General features: G+C 35.3%; 1 protein-coding gene across 1 annotated transcript; it reads left to right on the forward strand.

The window, feature by feature from the left end:
- The first annotated feature begins 209 nt into the window (after positions 1 to 209).
- Positions 210 to 21,539, forward strand: LOC132192906 (tyrosine kinase receptor Cad96Ca-like). Its single transcript, XM_059613124.1, has 9 exons — positions 210 to 573; positions 11,167 to 11,408; positions 12,206 to 12,461; positions 12,553 to 12,758; positions 12,851 to 12,964; positions 14,073 to 14,208; positions 16,718 to 16,870; positions 18,274 to 18,455; positions 19,400 to 21,539. The coding sequence occupies exons 1-9, from the start codon at positions 498 to 500 to the stop codon at positions 19,904 to 19,906; spliced, it is 1,872 nt and encodes a 623-aa protein (XP_059469107.1). The 5' UTR covers positions 210 to 497; the 3' UTR covers positions 19,907 to 21,539.
- Positions 21,540 to 22,781: the final 1,242 nt, after the last annotated feature.

Genomic DNA, 22,781 nt, shown 5'->3' on the forward strand with positions numbered 1-22,781 from the left:
CGTGTCTGGACGGAATTCCTCCACTCCTGCGTGTTCAGGTGGGATTACCTTCTGAGATTTAACCTTGGTGTGCAGCCGTGCCACTCGGCAGGTATTTTCCTAATCGCGATTGGAGGCGGATAAAGAGAGCGTCGGTTGCATTGGCCACCGAGCCACCACCTGACCAATCACGGCTCAGGTCTCAGCGTCTCAGGTCGCGGTGCACAAGGAAGGGAAAGTCAACCTTTTCTCGAGAGTCTCTCCGGATCCGACGTCGCGTCGCGAGTGCGTGTGTTTTTCTTCTTCTTTCTCGGTGTGCTGAGTCACACTTGAAATTGCCAATTTTCCGCGATGCTCCGGTCGGCAGCCGAATTCTTTCGGCGCGGCCGCTTCATTATTTGGTGAAAACCGCCCGCAGGCCTCCGAGTTTAAAATATACACCAAAGGAATGTGGTGAAGAGTGTGTGTGAGGTGAACGATTCCTCGACGTTTGCCAAAGTGATTTACATACATCCGCAATGGTGCGTCTTATTAGCAGCTCAATTATCGGCCGCCTTGCTTTTTGGGTCGTCCTGCTCACTTCCTCGACGACAGGTGAGTTTAGCGCTCTATTAGTATTGCGCGATTTTTGCACTCTGCTGCCCGCAGATGTGCCACTTATTTCGATTATTACACGGAATTTCGTAGGAAATGAGGTCGACGGGGCGAAAAAATCCAAAATCATATCTAACGTCATTTTTCAAATCTGCCCTAACAAGCATGTGTGTGAAAACGGTGCGCAGCAAATTTTGTTGACACAATTTGTAACAAAGATTAATGAACTCGTGGGAGTTCCCTGCTCTTGGCCTCGCGGGCAGTTTTTTATTTTCATTTTACACCATACAGGTTTTTTTCGCTCAATGTGTTTTTTTTTTCTTTTCAAAAATAATAAAGTTTTATTTCTGGAAGTTGGGGAAAAAAATGCTCAAGACATATTTCATCGCGCTTTACGACACCATAAGACAGCAGTCATGCGATGCGCAATAAAATTACTTGCTCAAAGCTTCCTCAAAATTACATTTTGCCAAATACGGCGAGTGAGCCCATAAAAATAGTATTAAAGTATTGCTATTGCAAGAAAAGCTCTAGTAAATTGAACTTCCACAGCACTCTTAACAATTTTATTTCCCTTTTTCTTAATGTGATTAAAAAAAAAGGCTGTTTTTAAAATGTAAAATTTTGTCCAATGCAAAATAATTGAAAATCTTATTTTAAAATTTAGGAATTGATTATTATTTTTTATATATCATATTTTGATCTTGAAGACAGTTATTTTAATTAACGTTTTCTTTATTTTTTTTAGTTTCAAGGCATTTTATTTAGGTTATTTTTCTGTAGTTTAATATTTTATTGTTCATCAAACCTCCATTTTTTCGGTCAACACGATTTTTATTGGTTCATTATACATTTAGAGATAAGCTGTCATTTAATTTCATTTTGCCGACTTTATTTGAGTAGTAATATGAAATTGTTTGATGGAATTTTAATTCATTTTTGACCAGCAGATTTTAAGAAGAAGAAAAGGAAATTTTTGGAAAATTCTTGTAAAAAGCAATGCTTCTTAATTTAATTAATTTAGATTAGAGATAATAGAGATTATTTAATGATAGAAAATAAATTGATAACAAGTAACTCTTTCATACATAGAATTGTTTCCTGATAAGAGAGACTAAAAAGAAAATCCTCTGCTCCTCTAAAGTAAATTAATCGTCCCATCCAACTCCAAAAAATTAAGTGAAAACTTAACGTTTTGCTGTCGGTAAATTTAAGTTATTTATTAAAATAATAATAATTCAACAAGCGGCCCTCTTTTTTAATAAATGAAAAAAAATTTGATTTATTAAGTCTAAAAATTATAATGACGAAACAAATCTCTTTGAGTCATTCTGAAGTTAATTTTCTTCAAGAAGGCGGAACAAAAGAAATCTCGGCGTAAGGACGATTTCAAATAAAGCCGAGAAAAGAGGTTACCTGCTGCCATCGCGCACAACACAATACAGAGGCACCCAGCGCCTTTTCTCCTTTCTCTCTTTCTCCTTCCATTCGCTCCGTCACAGTTATCGAGCGCAACTGACGAGAGAGCCCAATTTACTGGCTGCTCTCCACTGAAATAAATGTGGATTATCGCAGTGAGCAACCATGGCGAACCCTAATAATAATTCACATTACTCTCTTTCCGGCACAGAGGGTCACTGAAAAAATAAGTACACAAATTTGGTGTACACCGGCGGCTTTTTCATTATTTTCCGGCAAACAATGAGCAATTTCACCCGTTCTCTCTCTTTGTGGTTTCGGGCGCGCTTATTGTGAGTGTAGACTTTTTTGCCTTGGTCCTGCGGCTTTTCCCAATTATTTCCGTCCTGTTTGCTAATTTGCCTGGTGAAATGCACAAAGCTGAAAATATTCTGCAAGCTCACATATTCTTTTTATAAAATTTGGCGAATTTGACAGCTCTTCAAAACAGCGTATTAGTATTTTGTAATATATTCAATCAGAACTTATTAAATTATTTATCATTATTTTTATTTATTTATTTTTTAAACTAAGAAACAGACTAACCATTTAAAGCCACCAAAAATTCTAGCGTGGACTGCCTGAGAATTCATAATGCAATTAATTACTCAATCTGTATTTAGCAAGCTCATTTTTTTATTCAGTAGGCTGTGTATTTGCTCATAAATAGGTTGGTACTAGATTTTATTTTAGTGTTTTGCAATTTTGCCATTTTTTTATATTAATTTTCATACTTATGAAATAGGTTCGCAAACTGTGACCAAAACTGGTATTGAGCCGTTTGTTTTTGAATAAACATTGAAACAGCAATTTTCAACGAGGAAAAAGGCCCGTTTGACTTCACTTCCAATATTGATTCCAATCAACAATGTCAAAATTTTCCTCCTTGGGATAATAAGCTGCTTTTTTTGCAAAAGGATACGGTCGTGCGGGCTAAGGGTGGCTTTTCAACGCGTCAAAGGGGCAACAACTGAGCCCCAGGGCTCGTTCGTTGCCTACACATGGTTCGCTCATTAGCTCCGACCACGATAATAACGCTTTGCCCAAAAGAGACAGAGATAGGCGGACCGGGAGCAGCGTTACATAGAATTTAATTGTTTGCAAGACGAGATAATGAGGTGAGCCTCTGCCTTTACGCTAAATCGCATTAAAGAGAAAAGGGAGCGCGTTTTGCGGGGATGAACGTGTCAGGCCGACGCTCCCACAAAAAGTCCGCAGAAGGTCCGGGTTACGTAATTGAATTAAAAAGAAAATTTAATTTTTTGAAGAGAGTAGCATGGTTAAATAATTAAACCTCTGAAATACTGAAGACTTGAAAACAAATTCAATGCCGAAAAATTATTATTTAATGAACTTGTAATTAATGGTGCAGAGGCTACACGAAGCAATGTTGATTAAAAAAATATTTTTCAAAGAACGATTTATCTTAAACTCTATTTGTGTACACAATTTATTCAGCCTATTTAAATTATAGAGATGAAAAATAAAATAATAAATTGAAATTCAATAATTTGATCTAAATTTTGACAAAAGAAAGTAGCACTCATGGGGGCAAATCATAATCATTTCTTGTTTAAAAAATATTCTCATCTTTATTTCCAACGATTACATAACTTACTCGAAAGGAAAATTACTTAAAAATTCAGGCGCATTTCATTGATCCAAAAACATTTGCTTTTTAAAAAAATTTTGTACAAAATACATGGCGTGCTACTGAAGTGAAAATATCACCCTTCTAAATAAAAATTAGCAAATAAATTCCTTCATTCTCAGCCCGAGTAAAAGAAATCGCTCACAATCAAGTTCCCCTGAGAAAAATCCACCTGGAGTAAAAATCGAACCCACTATCTCTGGGGTGTAAAACTTTTGTACAAAAACTCTGGATTTTATTACATAGCCTTTAATTCTGCGAGACTAAATGAGACAAAATGTAAATAAGCCACTCTATCTCCACCTGCAATCTATATTTTCCGCCGGGAATACGTATTGTAATGAAAATCTGTCAGCATCTCCTCAAGAAAGCTGGCACGAGAGCGTCTTTCCTATTATCGTCTTTTCCTTCATAACAAACCTGCCTGCTTTTTGCACATTAAATAAAGAAAAGTCTGTTCCTTCAGGAAAATAAGCATACGAGATTCGCTATCTCATTGCTAACGATTATAATGAGTTCTTGCTTGGTATTATTTTATTACATAATGTATCGCGTTGCCGCCTACAACCGGAACTGCTCCGACTTAAAACTTCAACTTTGTGTGCTTCTCCAGCTCTGTACACTCATCAAGAAAGTTTCATTGTTTGCTCTGAAAAACAAAAAGGTTTGATAAGGCAGCGAGTTCTTTGCAAACAACAGGTAAAATTAAATAAAGTTGAGCACAAATGAATAGTTAATATACCAATAGTAATTTGCATAATTTATTGTTTTTTGCTAATAATTATCAATTTTCATTCTAAACATAAAATTATCAGATTTATAATTAGAGCTATTATGTAATTTTTGTATGTATTTATTTCAAAATGTTGAGTAAAATAGTCTGCGTTTTTATCCGACATTATTAAATTTTATTTTATTGTATGAAACTATTATTAATTTTGAAAAACGTAGAAAGTGAATGCCTCCTTCTTACTATTTCGGCGCTACTCTTCAGTCAGAAGTTCGTTAATTTTAGCACCTCATACATTGCCTTGTAGTTGTTTTATCACTAATTGAAAGCTTGAAAGCTTGTTAGTTATGCAAATTTCCTTGCTAATTGCGATCTTCATATACAAAACCGTTGAGCCTTATGACAGCTGTTGAATGAAGATAAAAACAGTTGGAAATTCAAGTTAATGCAAAATCCTTCACCTTTTGAACTCAAATCGGCCACCGCTTTTTCTGCCTTGGGCTCACTGGAATTTACTTAAAAGGACTTTGGCTTAGACGTGTCGTGTTGCAATTTTCCTGAACAAGTGTAAAAAGAGTTTTATTCGAATAAATCTAATAGACGTTTAATTAATTTTAACTATACAAAATTAAAAATTATTCAAATAATTGAAACTCAAATAATTGGATTTTTGGAGATGGTTAATTAATTTTGCTTAATGATAAATAATTTAAATTATATAATTTGGGTTTAATTTAAAAGTTTGAAATAAATTGAAAATTAATAAAGTTCTGGAAATAAATTATATGAAGTGATTTTAGTTTGATAGTGCATTTGTGCCTTTTGTGCGTCAAGTGAATTATTTAGCCCACAGTGGTTGTCCGTCTGCTGCTGGTAACAAACTTCATTCAGCCAATTATAAATATTTAACATTGGGTTGATAGAATTCTGAGCGCAGATGAAACTCAATTAGTCATTTAGTCAATTTATGTGTGCTCGACATGAGCACTGTGTGGATTTCATTAAATTGGTTATTATTGTGTGACATGCAAACCTTCATTTATTTTTCAACAAAGTGGAAAATTATATCAACGTGAATGTTGAAAACTTATTAGACTTCGTCAATATAAAATAAAATATGATATGTACTTTGTAAAAAAAAAATCATTTTGATATTTTGAAAACCATACTTGAAAGGTGGATGAAATTGAAGGGTTCTGCATGCACGCTTTAAATGAAATCGTTTCGCTGCCATGGCAGAAAAAGTGATTACTTTCCCAACCAGAGTACAACGAGTGTATCAAAAGTGAGCACCCGCAGCAACCAAATTCCACTCACCATTGGGTATTTTTCTAATATCAAAATATTTTTTATTTTTATTTGTTACTGATTGATTTCTAAAATACTACAAAAACACCATTAATGATTTAAAGCATTTTTTTAAAAAATTTTTTATACCTATATTACATTTTTATTATTGATGAAAAAAATCAAATTATTTGCAATGGGCATTGGGAATCAATCATTCCATTAAAAACTTTTGGAATTCATGACATTTGTTGTAAAATTTTTATTCAAATTGTTCAAAATTTGATGAAAAGAAATATTTGTTTCAGTTTCTTAAATGAAAACTAAAACAACAAGATTAAAATCCTCTTCTTCAGGGATAATCATCCACTTTGATTTTACGATTACCTAATTTTGTTTAAAAAGTAATAGTTTAATTTGATCTGGACACGGATGCACGTTGGGCGAATTCCGGCTCGGCGATGATGAATTGATTGCGTTAATTTTGGCATTGGAAGGGCATCGGGAACTGGCGCGTTTTGCTTTTTGACATCCGCGTCAGCAGCAAAGAAGGAAAGGCCCGCTGACGTCACGCACGGCTCGACCTTGCAATACACACGGCGCTCTATTGAATTGTACATGCTGAAGTGCGTGAACGCGGCACACTGAAAGCTTAATGGAGCCGGCAACTCTCTCTTTCAACTTTGTGACTCCGCCAGGATTCGTTCGACCTGCCTGTCTGCGAAAGTGACACCTTGCCGTGTCTCCGGTAGCGCCTTCGCCGGAATGCGTTTGATGGCACAGCAGGCAGGCTCTTCAGAAATTTATTGGACCGGGAGGAATAAAAGTTTCCTTCACCTCAAACCTCAAACACTTGTCAATTCGGAAATTTAGAAAAAAGTTTGGAAGGTTATTTATTTAAAAAGTAATGTTGATTATGTATAATACAATTTTTTAGATCTATTTTATGTTTTCTGCTTTATTTGAATTTTTATTTTTATTTTTTTTCTTTTAAATTTTTTAAATCAGTGACGTTAAAACGTTAAGAAATATTCAAAAAATATAATAATTCAAATGTATATTATATTAAACAATAATAGAAACAAATGTTGGTGTTTTAAGTTCAATTATTTGAAATACATGAAATAAGCTGTTTCTTGTTTTTTAAATTACGTTAATAAAAGAATTCATTGTCAGTTTGGTCTTTGTTGTAAAACACGATACAAAAATAGTTTGTTTAAATAATTAAATTGTTCACTTTTCAAATTTAAAAATAAAGGAGAAAAAAGAAGTTAAGGGTGAAATAACCTTAAAAGTTGGGAATTCCAGTAAAAATATTATTTTAATATTCAAAGATTGGGAACACATAGAAGCATTTTATGAGGTACCATTAAGAAAGTATCGTCTTCTTCAATTTAAAATATAATATTCTGGTTACAGTGTTGGAAATTCTATATAATTTAAGAAGAGAAAATTAACAATCTCCTTACAAAAATTAATACTATAAGTTTAATAATAATAAATTAAATAATATTTTAGCTCTTTCTGAGCTCGTTACATTATTTGCAAAGTGAATTTAAGCGTCGCTTTTTATAAATTCCACTACTCCCGAATTCGAGCTCCACCTGCGCATCTGTAAGAGTTTCCCTGGCGCCTATTCGCCTTGTTCACTCTCTGCAAATCTACATGACTAACTCTGTGAAAGGAACCACTGCTAATTTGTTGAGTGCCTCTCCAACGCAAATCCAAAAGATGGAATACAATGCTTTGCTCGCAGAAAATATTTGCAAGAAAACGCACAGAGTCTTTCACCACATATTCCATTGTTTTTGTCTCCTGAAGTCGAAGCTGCTTTCAGCGAAAACTCCTCACATCCCTATTTTTTTTTTGCAGCATACGTGTCTCTACAAACAAAACCTCTTCTTCATATAATATTCAAATTCAATCAAACGCAAAACGTTCCCCTGGCAGAGATAAAAATGGTTAGGCGCGCAAACGTACTTTTATTATTTTCTCGAGAGGTCCTTTTTCGTTGTTTGATTCGCCATTGATTTTTCTGCAAAATGTGTGGGACGACGTTATTTTCAAGAAGTTTGCGTTTCCATTTCGGAAAAACTGGATTACGAGAGGTTCTGAAGTGCACTCCGTTTAGATGAAAAGGTGCTATTATGTTGGGTATTATCTGGCAATATAATTGAAGTGTAGTGAAGAATACTTTTTTTTATCACTATACGCGATATTTTTATTTTCTTTATAAATAGAATTGCTTTTACTGATTTTTTTTATAAGATGTTAGGCGCAGCTGAGAGATTGGAGATCAGATTTTGCGTCGAGTAAACACTTGAAAAAAATCTTGCAACGATAGGAAAGTGCTTAAAGCTGAGGTATGCTCAGATATATTGGAGTTTGTTTTTTTCCGAGTGATGGAAATGAAAGACGACGAGAAGATTATTTTATCAAATATCAATTAATAATATAAAATTCTATAAAATTACAAATTTTATTTTTATAGCAATATTTTGTGTGGGATTTTTTATTTATTATTATTTATTTATTTATTTTTACTATTATTATTGTTGTTAATTCCTCAATTGACCCCATTTTGTATTTTATTTGCAAGAAACAAATTTTACTGAAAATATTCGTCGGAACTACACCTAGCAAGAATTATGCAGAAACATGTGAATTTACAAAAAGGAAAATCTCCATTTTTATTATGTTACATTATTTTATAATCACTACAATTTTATTTGCAAACAAATATTGATTTTAGTTAATAAGTGATGTTTTCCAATCGTAATTTATTAAAACAAACGCTGCTAAATTACTTTTGACAACCACACAATTGAGAGGAAAGGAATTTTTTGTAATTTACATCGCTAATTTAACACAAAATCCTGTCTACAGCACAAACAATAAAAACGATTTGTATGATTTTGACGCTCCAAAGCTTCGCCAGCAGACGAGAAAAAAAATCACAGCACACTTGGCGAACTTCACCAGTCATATTATAAATAAAAACAACATCTGGCACCATGTTTGCTCCAAATTAGGGCACTGCACCCTCGAATTTTCGTTCGGCATGGTGGTGACGATAAATTTGCACTCGCCCGCCAAAAGGACAATTAACGCAGCGGTGGTTTTTTTGTTTGTTGGTGTTTCACTTTGTTAGCGCGTGTTTCAACGGCAACACGCGATCCCATATAATTTGAATGGCTGCGACTTGTTTGCCAGATTTTATAAGGCTTTTCCGCCTGTGTGCGTGGAAAGCGGAATAATTAAAACTGTTGGTACGCGACTCGCACTTCGGCTGCAAACAATTGCCAACAGTCAACAAATCGCACTCATGATGCGGCTTTTTAATGGAAAAAAAAATAGAATCGAACTATCCAGAACTATTTCTTTTTATATTAATGCCAATTTAAGTTTATCAAATTAGATTTTTTGCACACTATTACTTCAAACAATATGGCAATAATACTGATTGTTGCATGGAAAGGTTAAAAAAAATAATTTCATCATATTTTATATTATCCACTGATTATTGAACTCTGAAAGTCTAATAAAATGATTTGCATGGGTATAAATTTTTTTAAAAAGAGTAGTATATTTACATTTGTCGTGTTAAATGAACTGAACAATTTTTTTTACATTATTAATTCAAACTTAAGCTTTCATTTTCACGATAAGAAATAATTAAAAATGTAATGATACGTATACAAACGTAAATTCAGATTAATAATAAGGATTAATTATTGGATATTAGAAGAGGATAAAATTTCTGTGTGTCCAATCCATACCTGCTATAATTTCTACAGATACACGTGCTAGGATGTCCACTCTCTATGGTATGATTTTTTAGGTTAAAATACAGATGGATTTCAATTAAATAAGTTAAATTTGACCGTACAGGATAAGCAAATTCTGATTTCCATGATTGCTTTGTGTCAGAGAAGCACTTTGTTGGTCGGATTTGCCAAATATTGCAAATTCTCATACCGAATTATTTGTGAGGCGCCGCAGCCGCAATCAAGCGCTAACAAGCCAATCAGCAGCGTGCCCTAATCGAGTTGTTGTCGCTTTTCCGTCCTCTGGCAAAATGTGCACTGACCATAATTAATCGAGTTTTTTTTTGTGATGAATGGTCTCGCGTTGGGCTAAAATTGATTTGTTGCCAGCCACTTTGATAAATGTCACATATTTGATTTCGCCGTTATTAAAGTAATTAATCGAACTAATGGAGCGTGGCTGTTTAATTAAAATCACGAGTTGACTCAATTAATTACTGTCCGCTGGCAAAGACTAATTGCGTGATTATGTTGGTGGCCGAAAACTTATTCGCTGCACGCCACTCGCCGGTGTTGATGAAAATTACACTGAAATCGAGATTTAACCTAGATTTATTATTAGGCACGTGTTTGTGCTCCGAACAGGTAAATTCTTTCATTAGTTTAAAAAGTTCATTTGAATTTGGCTCAAACGCTAGTCAGATAATTTTATTCCAAGAACAAATTAAAAAAAGTAAAACTAAAAAAAAAATGGGCCAATATCCTGGTTAATCGGTTTTGAGCCGGTCTTTATCAAATAAATTTTGATAGTCTATAATTTTTTTAAGCTTTTGGCAAACTTTCCATTATGTAGATCTGTGTAATAAAACATTTTAGTAGGATATTTTAGAAATTCCCCAGCACTGTATTATTCTATTCCGCTCTTCTATTTGTCATCAGTTAGTGAAAGGGTGAAATTTGGAAAATAATCAACAAACCAATTAAATCATAAAAAAGCGATTTAATTCAAAACGTTACCGGAATAGTTTAAAAAAATATATGCATCAAAATTCTTTTAAATGTTTGACTGTTTAAAACCTGAGAAAAATAGGGATTTTCATTGATCGACGAAAACGTCTGGCTTTTACATTTTTTTACTGTCATATATTGCTTTTGCCTGAAAATACGCACACATGCTTTTCCGCCTTCCTTTCTATTTTGGTCCAGACGTATACCCTGGGCAGATTTAAACCGTATACGTGCGATTTCCTTGGATGAACCCACGCAATTTGGCGTATTTGTGATGAGGAAAGCCTTATTCAACAAATCAATTGGTTCGTCACAAACGACTCGATAGAAGTACAACCGTATTAATCAACACATAAAAAGAATTCAAGAATTTAATTTATTTAATGAACAAGAATGTGTACCAAACATGAAAAAATGTATTTTTTATTCATTACCTACAAAGAAGCTAATAAGGTAAACTTATTCGAATTTTCTCTTCGAGCAAAAATGACATCAGAGAGAATTATTTCCCTACCGAAAATGTTTGTAACATTCCTCCTTAATTAAAGACGTGTGGGTTCCACTTCAGTTACAGGAATTTACATTGGATCCCACTTACTAATTATGTAAATAATAACATTCTCCCCTTTCAAATTTTCAGAGAAGCCCAAAAGTTTGCATTTAACTTAAATTTTTCCTCATTTATTTTGCAGGGCAATTCAGCGACAACGTTCCGCCGTCTCTAACCCTGAACCGCGAATGGCAAGTGCCGTCCACGGAACCGCTGGGCAGCGTCGTCGTCCGGGCGGACGCAAGAGACGTGGACGGCGACACGCTGACCTTCAGCCTAGAGCCGACGTCGCCCGACCACTTCGGGCATCTGGACAGACCCGCGCCTTTCCGCATAGACAATGTCACCGGCGTGGTGTACGTCAACGAGACGCTTGAGGAATTTGTGAGTTTCAATTTAGTGTTTAATTATGAAATTACTCATCAATGAAAGTTGGTCAAAAAATTGATTGTAAGCGTATGTCTTGCGGGACGCGGTACCAAATAAATTAATCGGGAACTTATCGTTTAGAGAAATATTCACGAAAAAGTTAAATTTTCCTAAATTATTTCAAAATATAAATATATATATTTTTTAATCTGCAGTTTAATAAATTTGAATAACTTCATCAATGATTTTAACTTTTGACAATATTTCAAATAAAGAAAAAACCTAAGTTATTTTTTATACTTCTTAGACATGGAAATTCACATGAAAACTTCTGTTTTTCTAAGACAGAATAACATATTTAATTTTGATATTTTTGTTTCTTTATTATTTTATATTTTCTATATTTTGTGATTTAAATAAGGAACTGAAGTACATCACTGCCTTTTTATTGAGTATTTTAATTTTATTAAGATTTGTTATGTTAATTTACTTTTCCAAATTTGAATAATTTGTTTTGTTTTTACCAAAATATTACGATTTAATGTAGCAGAGAATTGAAGTTAAAAATTTAGGGATTCAGACTGATTTATTGATACTTTTAATATCCTGACTAATTAATCTGCTAAACATAGAGCACGGAAAGCAACTTTAAAGCATCAAACGGCTTACATAAGCTTACAGGAAGGTCAGATTTAGCTTGAATTTTAACCCTTTAGCAAAAAAACGTGTGGATTTGGGGGAGCATAAATTTCCTCCTCATTTGCATTCTTTGCACGACTCAGCGATTTCATTCTGCCCGCGCTAATTTTCAGGAAAACAAGCAGTTCTTCCTGTACGTGACCGTCAGCGACGGCTCAACTAGTCCGAAAACAGAAGTGCGGGTGCGAATTCTGCCTCCGGGCGTCAAACCCAGCAGCAGCGGAGGCCTCCGACTGCCTCCCGGCATTCCTGGCCCGGGGCTGCCACCACTTCCACCCTTCCAGCCACCCACGAGGTCGACCAAGCCTCCAAGAAGGAAGACGACGACGACCACGTCGACCACAACAGCGACCCTCCCGGAGGAAATCAGTAAGACCCAAAATTAATTAATCCGGAAAATTGTTTTAAAGACAAAATTCTCCGAAGCTTGATATGAAATTGAATTTATTTTCCTTCGCAGCTGAGGCCCCCGTCGCTAGGGTTACGTCCGTGATAGTGAGTTCAGCGAAAAACAAAACCGCAGAGGTCGATTCCCCGAGCGACAATTTGGTCAGCACCGTTCTGCCCGTCATCGCCGTCGGCGCCGTTTTGGCCATCGCGATTGCAAGCGCGCTCTACGCGTTCAGACACAGAATTTGCAGAAAGGCCGAGACCAAGGAGAGCATGGTGCGTTTGCTTCTTTTTCCTTTTTTACTTCTGACGGCCTCCGGCTGTAATTTCGTATGCATAATCTGGGAAATTTAATTTTCTCCCCTCAGAGGAAGGATTCCGGAGGGATGGCGCTGCAGGCCTCCGCGGCCAACTGGGGCGGCCCAAGACCTGCTCTGAACCGCTACGAGTCGTCCTGGAGCCGAGACACCACCATTTCTCAAGTGAGTTTCAATGCTTTACAAAAATATAAATAAAAATTTGCTGCTTGTTTTAGGGATATTAATATAATTATTTAACTAATTTTGTTATTAAAATTTTGAAAATTTAAACTAAACTTAATTTATAGAAGCTTTTTATCGCGGAAAATATCGTAATATCCTCATATTTCTAAAATTAATTAACAATTATATATTATTTGATCATTTTTTACTTGACATGCTTTCTTCTTTAATCTGATTATTTTAAACTGAAAACTCCATTTTGAAGCCTTCACTGATTTGCCTGTGTAGTGAAATTAGTATAAATGCCGCAGCGAGGAGTAAAAAGCTTCATCAAGCATTAAATTTGAATGCCGCGCGTCCATTTGTGTGTCGTTAGCTAGGCACTGTATGAATAATTTCATTGAATCAGCACCAACTAGCATATGAATTGATACAATTTGAATAAAATCATAATGTTGACGGTAATGGAGATAATCGCCAACGCAACTTAATTTGACAGCCGAATAATAAAGCGTTCTCTCGATAATTTGCAAAAAGGTTTTAGTGCTGCACGCATTCGCGTGCGACAGCTCCATAAATCAGAAGTGCCGTTTGTGAAATAATCTTTTGAAAACTGTTGCGCCTGAGAGACTTGTGGTAAACACGGTTATGCAACCTGCGCCACACTTGGATCGAGCCGGTTGCAGAAAAAAAGCTAAAATCTTTTTTCCGCTACAAAAATTCTTGTTTAAATAATTCATGTATTTCTCAGAAAATGAAAAGCAGCTTATAAAAGCTAAAAATTTCTCCTTTTTACATTTCCACGTAAATTGAAAATCTCCTCTCTTCATTAGAAAGTTTTCAAAGAAGAGAGTCATAAGTTAAAAAGTGCACAAGAAGGTCTTTAGTAATTTCAGCGTTCTCTTGTGCTGATTTTTCATGCCTTTTGTAAATAAAAATACCGAGATAAGAAGTCGAGGCAAAAGGGAACCGAGGATGTATGAATAGCATAATAATTAATGTTGTAGTCCTGCCTAACAAACCACTTCATGCCTGCTGAAATTTATCAAACCCTCCTCAGCTAAACACGTTTCTTTTGAAGCGCCCTAATCACGGCGAGTTTTCGCAGATGGAGCCCGGAATACCGGAGAAAATTGCCCAGGAGGACCGCTGGGAGTTTCCTCGACACAGACTGAAGGTTTTCCACATCCTCGGAGAAGGATGTTTCGGCCAAGTTTGGAAATGCGAGGCGATGGATATAGATGGTACGTGACATTCTATTTTCTCTTTTTTTGTTTGGGGTTTTGGTTTTTATTATTCGATCCTCAAAGAGAATATCCTATTTCAATTTCAATCCCGTACAACATCGAAGAGACTTTTTCTTCAAAAAGATTTCCTAAAGAAACTCTAAGGAATTCTTTGGCTTAATTCATCACATGACTGACATTGCTTTGAGAGGAAATTTTACAATTCTTTGTCACTTTGCACCTGATTAAAAAGTCAACTGATGCCATATAAAATTCGATATTATTTTCTAATTTTAGAAGATCGTTATTATGCGAACATTATAAAACACACATATATTTTATCCTTTACTCCTTTCCTGTTTGTAATTATGAAAAAAAAAATCATTTTGAGACTGCGAGTCTCATTTTCAGCGAAAGAGCAAAAGATAGGAAATTCAGCAAGAAGAGACAGGAAAATTGCTCCAGATTTTGCGAAAAAAAATCATCGCATTTGACGCGGTTCTTTGCCAAAACGTTTTTCATAAAAATAATAATAATAACAACGGGAAGACAAGATAACTGAAAATTAAGTAACATGATTTACAAAGCAAGCAATGTTTAGAGTCAAACTTTGTTTCAAAATTGTTTCTGAACACACAAAATTATTCTCTCTCCTTGTTGAAAGTTTGGGCTAATCTAAACCACCGTTTTAAGGCAAACAAGAAAAGCGCAGTGTTCTGGCGTGCCTTTGCGAATTAATGTGAATCGCAAATCCAACATATTAAGGATAGTTGTCGGTGCGAAGAGGATTTCTTGTGTCGTGAACATGCCGTGACAAGAAGTGAATGCCATCCGCGGTTGAGATCTGGATGGGCGCGACTTCCACATTGATTAATGGCGCTGAATAATTCACTAGAGAAATTCCACTGCGGCTTTTGTTCATGAGCTGCAGATAGATACCGAGATCATGCGCCGTCACCGAGTTATCTGCAGCGAACAGGATGGATAATTAATTTAGTCACGATTAAATTCATTTTCCAGAACTTAAAATTGCATTAAATTTTTCTAATTTGAAACTAAATATTTGATTTAATTAATTCCAATACGTCAAGTAAAAAAATTTAATAAAGTAGAGGAAAATATAAATATGAAAGGACTATTAAGATATTTATTTAATTGAAGATATTTAAAAAAAAATCAAATTAATACATATCTAACAGGTAATTAAAAGCACAAATATTTATTAGGTCTTCGAATAAAAAACTCAAAAGTAAAACCCTGCTTCAAAAATTTAAAGTTTGCTCTTATTGAAAGGACCCTCTTCTGTCTGGTGGAATCTCCGCCCTCTAATTTGTTTCGGGCCCTCAAAGGTCGCCCACTTCATTCGCATGCCGCTCAAAATACTCGTGCAAAACTGGCAAACATGTTTCCTGCCGAAATTCTGTTAAAGGACGTACAGTGTACCATAGACGCGTGTATGCTGTGGGTTTTCTGTGGGCGCGCGTCCAAATGGCCCAAAAGCAACAGATGATCTTGGCTTTGCTTCCCGCCCAAAAAAGACACTTTTCACTTTTCAGCTCTCCTTTGCCAAACTCATTCGGCAAAAAGCTTCATTCCAGGAAGGGACGCAGGGAAATCTCAGTTGAAATAGCGAATCGTCATCACGTAACAAATTTTTATTATTTTTAGTTAATCAAAATTGAGAGAGATTTATTTTCATTCTTCGACTGTCCGAAGGCTATTTTGATAACTCATTTTTTACTTTTTAATTGGAAAATGAACTTCGTCGTTTTTTATATAAAATTGAATTCAAATTATTGCAGACAATTTTTACCAAAAATGAGAAGCAAAAGAAAACGGTTTTCGCTTTTAGTCTTTCCCTAAAATTCATCACGATTAACCATTATAAATGCATAAATAAGCAGTAAAAATAAAATATTATGTTGATAACATGCAACTCCTGCAAGTAATTATGTTAGTTAACTTGATAAATTTGTATTAATATTTACCATCGTGAATTCAAAAGTTGAATTAATATATTCTTGGAAAATATGCAGGAAAAAAATTATTAGCTGAGTCCTTGCTGTGATATAAAAAATAATATGGAAAATTCCCAGAAATTTTTTCTGTCTTTATTAACATAACAATGTCAAGAAGTAAAACATTAAATTTGCTGTGATTGCTCGTGAAGCATACTCCAAAAAATTGAAATATTTCGTTCTTCTGAAGACAAATAAAAAGAAAATTAACTTAAAATTGGGAAAATTATTTATTCTCAAACAAGGACATGGCACACGGAAAAAGCTCACAAATCTTTTGCTTTTGAAAGCTTAGGGCGCCTGAGGAAGACCGAGGGTGCGGAGTTTGTTGTGAGGGTTGATGACGAAATTAATTAGCATAAGTCGACCAACTTTGCCTTGAACAAAATAAGCAACGAAGCCCCGCCATGACTAAGTCTCAAAATCCGTCCGCCCTCTTTATAACACAGCTATGGGGGACGCTCTCAATTTTGAACATAATTAATTGTAACTCTGATATGGTGTTGCAGGTCGTGAGGGGGCGTCAGTCGTTGCAGTGAAAACTCTCAAGGACAATGCTGGCGACAAAGAACGCGAGGACCTCCAACAGGAGCTGAAGGTCATGAAAACGCTCGACCCCCATCCGAACGTGGTGCGACTCCTGGGGTGCTGCACGGAAAAAGGTGAGAAAATAACTTTTCCAAAAAATTATTTTGTGTTTTGAGCTTGATGAGAATTTCCTAGAGCTGACAAGGAAAATTATTATCTTGATCTCAATTTTTATGAAAACCTGACGTTTTTGCGACATTGTGCTTTTTTTTGCGAGCTGCATAATTTTCAAGACTTTTAAGCTCCATATTAATTGAAGGGGTGGATTCTAGCCAAAAATTACATCATTATTTTAATTATCTATAGAATTTTGCCATTTCTACAAATTTGGTTGAAATAGGTGTCTGAAGACTGAATGTTTCACAATTTTCGCGTTGGAGTTTCAACGCTTAATTCTGGTATTTTAGCACCGCGTAAATCGTCTCCGAGTTCCAAGAACTGCGCCTTGTTAAACATAATTAAATTGCGCTAAATGAATACGCCCGGGGCAAATATTTGTTTTTAGTATGAGGAGCGCAATGAATCGCATTCCAGAAACTGGGCTTTTGATGTAATTGCTTCTTTTGCTACTAAGATTATTTTCTCCTTGTGAGGGAAACTTTCCTGATTAAGTGCAAGAGCTGTTTGTCCAGGGGAAGTTTCCATTTTGAGGCGCGCAAACAAGGAGGGTTTAAAGGCGGTATTAAGCATATCATTCTCAGATGGTGCGTAAATATGTATAATTTACAGGCGTTGGACAGTTTTTGTGCCTTAATTAAACGTGCCTTCATTATTCTCTGAAAATTTAACTTCATTCATAAAAACCATCCAAAAATTAATATTGAATTTAATTTTTTTTTCTAGATATTTTAATATTTGCAATGGATTTTGAAATAATGCTTATTTATTTCTTAAACACTTCATTTTCTTAACAAAAAGACGTGAGAAGGACCTATTTTTTTAATGTCCTCAAATAATTATTATTCTCTCTAAATTGTATATTGTTAAATAGAATTTTGATAGAATTGCTTTTGCCTGGAAATTTTAAGTATGTTTTTTGTTTATTCAGATAAATCCTTAATTGAAAAAAGTTATGTGTTATGTTGTATCTTCACCCCTTCTAATAATTGTCGAACCGCAGAACAAACTTCGGTGAGAATTTTTTGGGCACAAAGGACATTTTTGTAAGTCCAGGACTTGACTCAATAGCTGAAGCGTCTGAAAAAAAAAATATTTTAAAATTTTAGAAGAAAAATTTGACAACCATAATACTTTAAAACCCTTTTAGGATCATTCACGATCGAATCATCAAAGTTTGTCTTTTGTGCCCAAAAGATATTACCTGCTTCTGTAGGGAGTATGTCAACATTTGGAATTTGTTTGCATATATGCGAGATATTAACAGCGTCACAGACAGGCCATAGACGACGGAGCAACTTGAAATATCATATCTTCAAGTACAGTTTGGAGTGACCAACCCCGTGTAATGTGTTTACAGAGCCGCTGTTCGTGATCATGGAGTACGCGGCGATGGGCAAATTGCAAAGTTTCCTCCGCAACTCGAGGGCCGACCGGCAGTACGGAAATTTGCACGGCCGCAGCGACAGTCTGACCTCACGAGAGCTGACCAGCTTCATGTACCAGGTGGCCAGAGGGATGGAGTATCTCTCGTCCAAAGGGGTGAGTGGAGTACTAATGGTGTTTCTGACAGTCAAATTTGCTCGTGCAAAAAGGTGGTGGAATAATTTACGAGTTTTGCCGCCGCCACCATTGTGCGAATCCGTTTCAATAAATTTGGCGCGGACGTGGTCGGATTTTGAGGGCTGTAAAGAGCTTTACTCATGCTGAGTGAGAGTGGCTCATTGCGCCCAATTCTGTTGGTGAATTTTTCAACACCAGCAAAATCCACCTCACAATAAAAGAATTTTTAGGGATTAATTGAATAAATTAATTTTGTCCTAGTAAAAAACACGAAATTTAAAAATTTATTTATTTTGTAAAAAAATTTACCCATCTACATAATCAGTGCAGTGATCGCAGTGATTTAATTATGTATTAATAATATTTTTTTTATTCCAAAAGAAACTCTTTGATAATTTTAATTAATTAGAAATTAGAAAAAATTTTCAACGGCTAAAGTAACATTATATTTTGTTTCAATCTTTTCCCTCATTCTGCCGAAAATTATATTTGGCTGTGCAAATAAATGATAGAATTTCCAACTGCTTTTCCTCATCTGCTTCTAGAAATTCTTTTTCCCAATTTGAGTTGATTGTTTTGAATGAAAATATTTATCTGCACAAGTTTTGTTCAAACAACGTTATTTTATGAAAATTTAGCATGAATAATGGAAAAATTTTGTTTCCAAGAGACCCGGAAAATAATAAGAGGGGGCCAAAAATTAAATGCAAATATTTGTTCATTATGATTTTCACAACAAAATTCATCTGCATCTGTTAATTACAAACAAAAAAATAATAATGCCGGAATCAGAAAAAAAATTTAGAGTTCAAATTTACCAGGAATTTTATATAAGTATTCAATCCTTCACAAATAAAAATATCAGGACGTAATTGCCTTTTTCACTTGAAGTAGTTTTCATAAATTTTTTGCCTTGTCCGCAGATTGTCCATCGTGACCTGGCGGCCCGAAACGTGTTGCTGACCACGGACCGCGTGTGCAAAGTGGCCGATTTCGGTTTCGCGCGAGACCTGGCCTCAGCCCTGGTGTACGAACGCAAGTCCGAGGGCCGCCTGCCCATCCGGTGGATGGCGCCCGAGAGTCTGTACGACAACATTTTCTCCTCCAAGTCGGACGTGTGGAGCTTCGGCGTGTTCATGTGGGAGGTGGTGACCCTGGGGTCGACGCCCTATCCGGGTCTGGCGGCGGCCGAGGTGCTCAAGAAGGTTCGCGATGGAATGCGGCTGGAGAAACCCGAGCACTGTCGCCGCGAGATTTACAACATCATGTTCTACTGCTGGGACAAGTCGCCGCAAGAGCGTCCCACTTTCCCCGAGGCGGTGCAGCTGCTGGAAAAGCTGCTCGTCTCTGAAACCGACTACATCGAGCTGGAACGCTTCCCGGACCACTCGTACTACAACATGGTCAGCCTCAGCGGCGAGAAATTGTGAAAATCTAAAATTAATTTGACGCTTTTAACCATCAGCCGAGTGACGTTGTGTTTATTTCCAAAAAGTGCAGATGCGAGCGAATGATTTAATCTTTCATTTCTTTAAAGTGGAATTTTGAACATATATATTTATAATTTTTTTTTATAGAAATCCATTGTTTTTCTATTACTGAATATTTATAATAAGGAAAATTTGTCACAAAAATTAGAGAGTATTTTTTTTTTAAAACCAACAAAAGGCACTTCAAATAAGTTCCTCGACATATATAGCAATTTTGGTGTTTTAAACACTTTTGGCACAAGTTTATAAAAAGAAAGCATATCACGATTTTCATGTAGATGATGAGACCGCTCCTTCTAAATTTCAAATATTATGGATTTTTTTTAGTTCTCTTATAAGGACTCATAAAATCTAGAAAAGCATGCATGGCAACGGACAAAACTTTTAGGCCTAGCAATTGTTTTGTTCTTAAATTTTTCACTTTGAAGATTTTGACAAGAACTTATTTTTGGATTCCGGAATATTCAAGTGCATGGAAAACCTGGAAACGTTTTTTTTTAGTTATAATTATTTTGAATGAAAATTTATTCAATTAAATTAAACTAAAGAAAATTGCTCTTTAGCGTGGATAAACGTTCTTTAAACGACCTTTTATTTGAGAAAAAGCTCAATGATTTTGATATATTGTTTATTTCTTTAATATTAAAATCAAAATATGTTTAATTTTCAAAAGAACATTGCTAAAAGAAAAATCCAAACCAAAAGTAAGCGTATCAGAAATTTTGCTTTGGAAAAAAACATGAAAACAATCCTTAACTTTTGCTTATTGTTAATGAAGAAATTATACTCTGAAGTTACTCGATGGCTACGGATCTGATTGTGAGGATCTTTCAGGTCGAGAAGATAAGAATGAATTTCTCTAATTGGGAATCGACAGTGAAATTAACTGTCTGCCAAAATGCGTCTGCTCTGTGGGTCGGAAATAAACGCACGCAAGGAACTGAGCTCAAACGGCGGCTCAGCTCTCATATTATCGCAGAGGTCGGAGTTCCACTCAGATGAACGCGGCAATTTGAAATTCCATAAAATTATACCCTTCACGTGCAGGCAACTCATTCGCAATGGAGTTCTTTTTTCTGTTTAGCACTCGAATGGGCAGTTTGCAAATAAATACGCCCAGCAGAAGGTTGTGCGTGAGGAAATGAGGAAATACCTCTTGTGAATAAAAGAACGCCGACAGGAAACAAAACGCTGTTTTTCACTTTTTTTTGCAAGCGAGAGTGTGTTATTTATTGAGTCTACCAAGTATGTACTTGTTCGCGAAAAGCCGCCGCCAGCTTAGAATTTATCGCCCGCGCAAATGCGATAATCCCTGAATATATTAATAATGCACAGTAGAGGCGATAAAAGTTTACCAAAAGTGATATAAAAGTGTATCATGTTTTAAGATAAATTTTACCACGTCAAAAATATGGAAAACTTTTCGCATAAGCTTCAAGAAAGTGTGTGAATGTTAATTCATTGACAAGACTGCTGGTATTGAATTTGTATTTATGAATTATGTATATAAATATTGTATTATGCTCTACTGTAATTTTAAACAAAAAAATGTTAAAAATAAAAAGATTTATTTAAAATATTTTGAAACGTTTTATTTCCTTTGAAACAAGTGAAATGAATTTAATTTAAAATATAAATTAAATTATTTTACAATTAGAACAGAAGACATAAGAAAAACTTCTGATTTCAAAATTTACATATAATTTCAAACCAAAAGTTAATTTTGGTGAGAACAGACACATAAGGCGTAAACTTTATCAAAAAAGCACCAGGTAAGTGTCTTTTGCAGACAAGAAAGACCTAAAATATCGATTTTTCGCTCGCTGTTTTAAGCACACCGCTAAAAACGGGAATAATCTGGACCCTAAAACAACCCTGCGCCGTTTCTGTTTTACTCACTTTCTCCACTTCTCTGATAAAAACAGGTTTACGCAGTCGTAAAGTCTTAACAGAAACAACCGACTTGTATATAATGTTTTTGTCGGCGAAAATTTATGGAAGCATAAAAGCCGGACTGTATCAAAACCGCATAAAAATTCATGAAGACCGAAAGACGCCGAGCATTTTCTGGAGGCCTCTCCGTTTTGCATTTGGTTGTCGCTACAGGCCCGATCAAAATTAAACGTGCGCCACTTTGAAATGCAAATTCGACGCCGATTGCATCCAGGGAGTCGCTTTCGATTAGAGAAACGTGTGCAGCCCCGGCAGTTATTTAAACTTCATTTCCATGAGAATCGCACGTTTGACACAGCATCTGCAATCGAGGCCTCCGAAGCGAGGCGCGCACAGGAAAAGCGCTAAATTAAGTGAACAGCTCGGGCGGAAAATGAGCTTTGATTTGAATCGGCTGCTGATTTAATTCGGCAGAGGAAGTGAGCGATAAAGCTTTTAATTAGATTCGCACCTTAACTGTATCTCATTTCCACTGAGAGATATTTCTCCATACAGAGCCCATTGTTGATGGGAGTTTCGTTTAATAATCTGTTGGATTGCGAAAAGGAAATCCTTCGCTTCAATAATAATAAATATTCCGCGGATTTTTTCTTTCTAGATATCAACAATACTCTTCAGTCTTCAATATTAACATTTCCCTGAAAATTTCCTTTTATTGCAGGGAATAAAAAAGATTTTGATTAAAACACAGTTGTTCATTTGCAAATTAATTTTCATAAATAAAAATAATTTGAGAAAAGAAGTTAATTGGCACTCCAGGACTGAAAAGAAAAAAGGGAAAGCACACCTTTTTTTAATTAAAAGTTCTAAATTTAGAACATCAAAGGAAAATAATAAATTTTTGAATTTTGTCAATTTTATT

Source organism: Neocloeon triangulifer, unplaced genomic scaffold (assembly GCF_031216515.1).
Source record: "Neocloeon triangulifer isolate White Clay Creek 2 clone unplaced genomic scaffold, ASM3121651v1 ptg000003l, whole genome shotgun sequence".
In the NCBI taxonomy this organism is placed as follows: Eukaryota; Metazoa; Arthropoda; class Insecta; order Ephemeroptera; family Baetidae; genus Neocloeon; species Neocloeon triangulifer.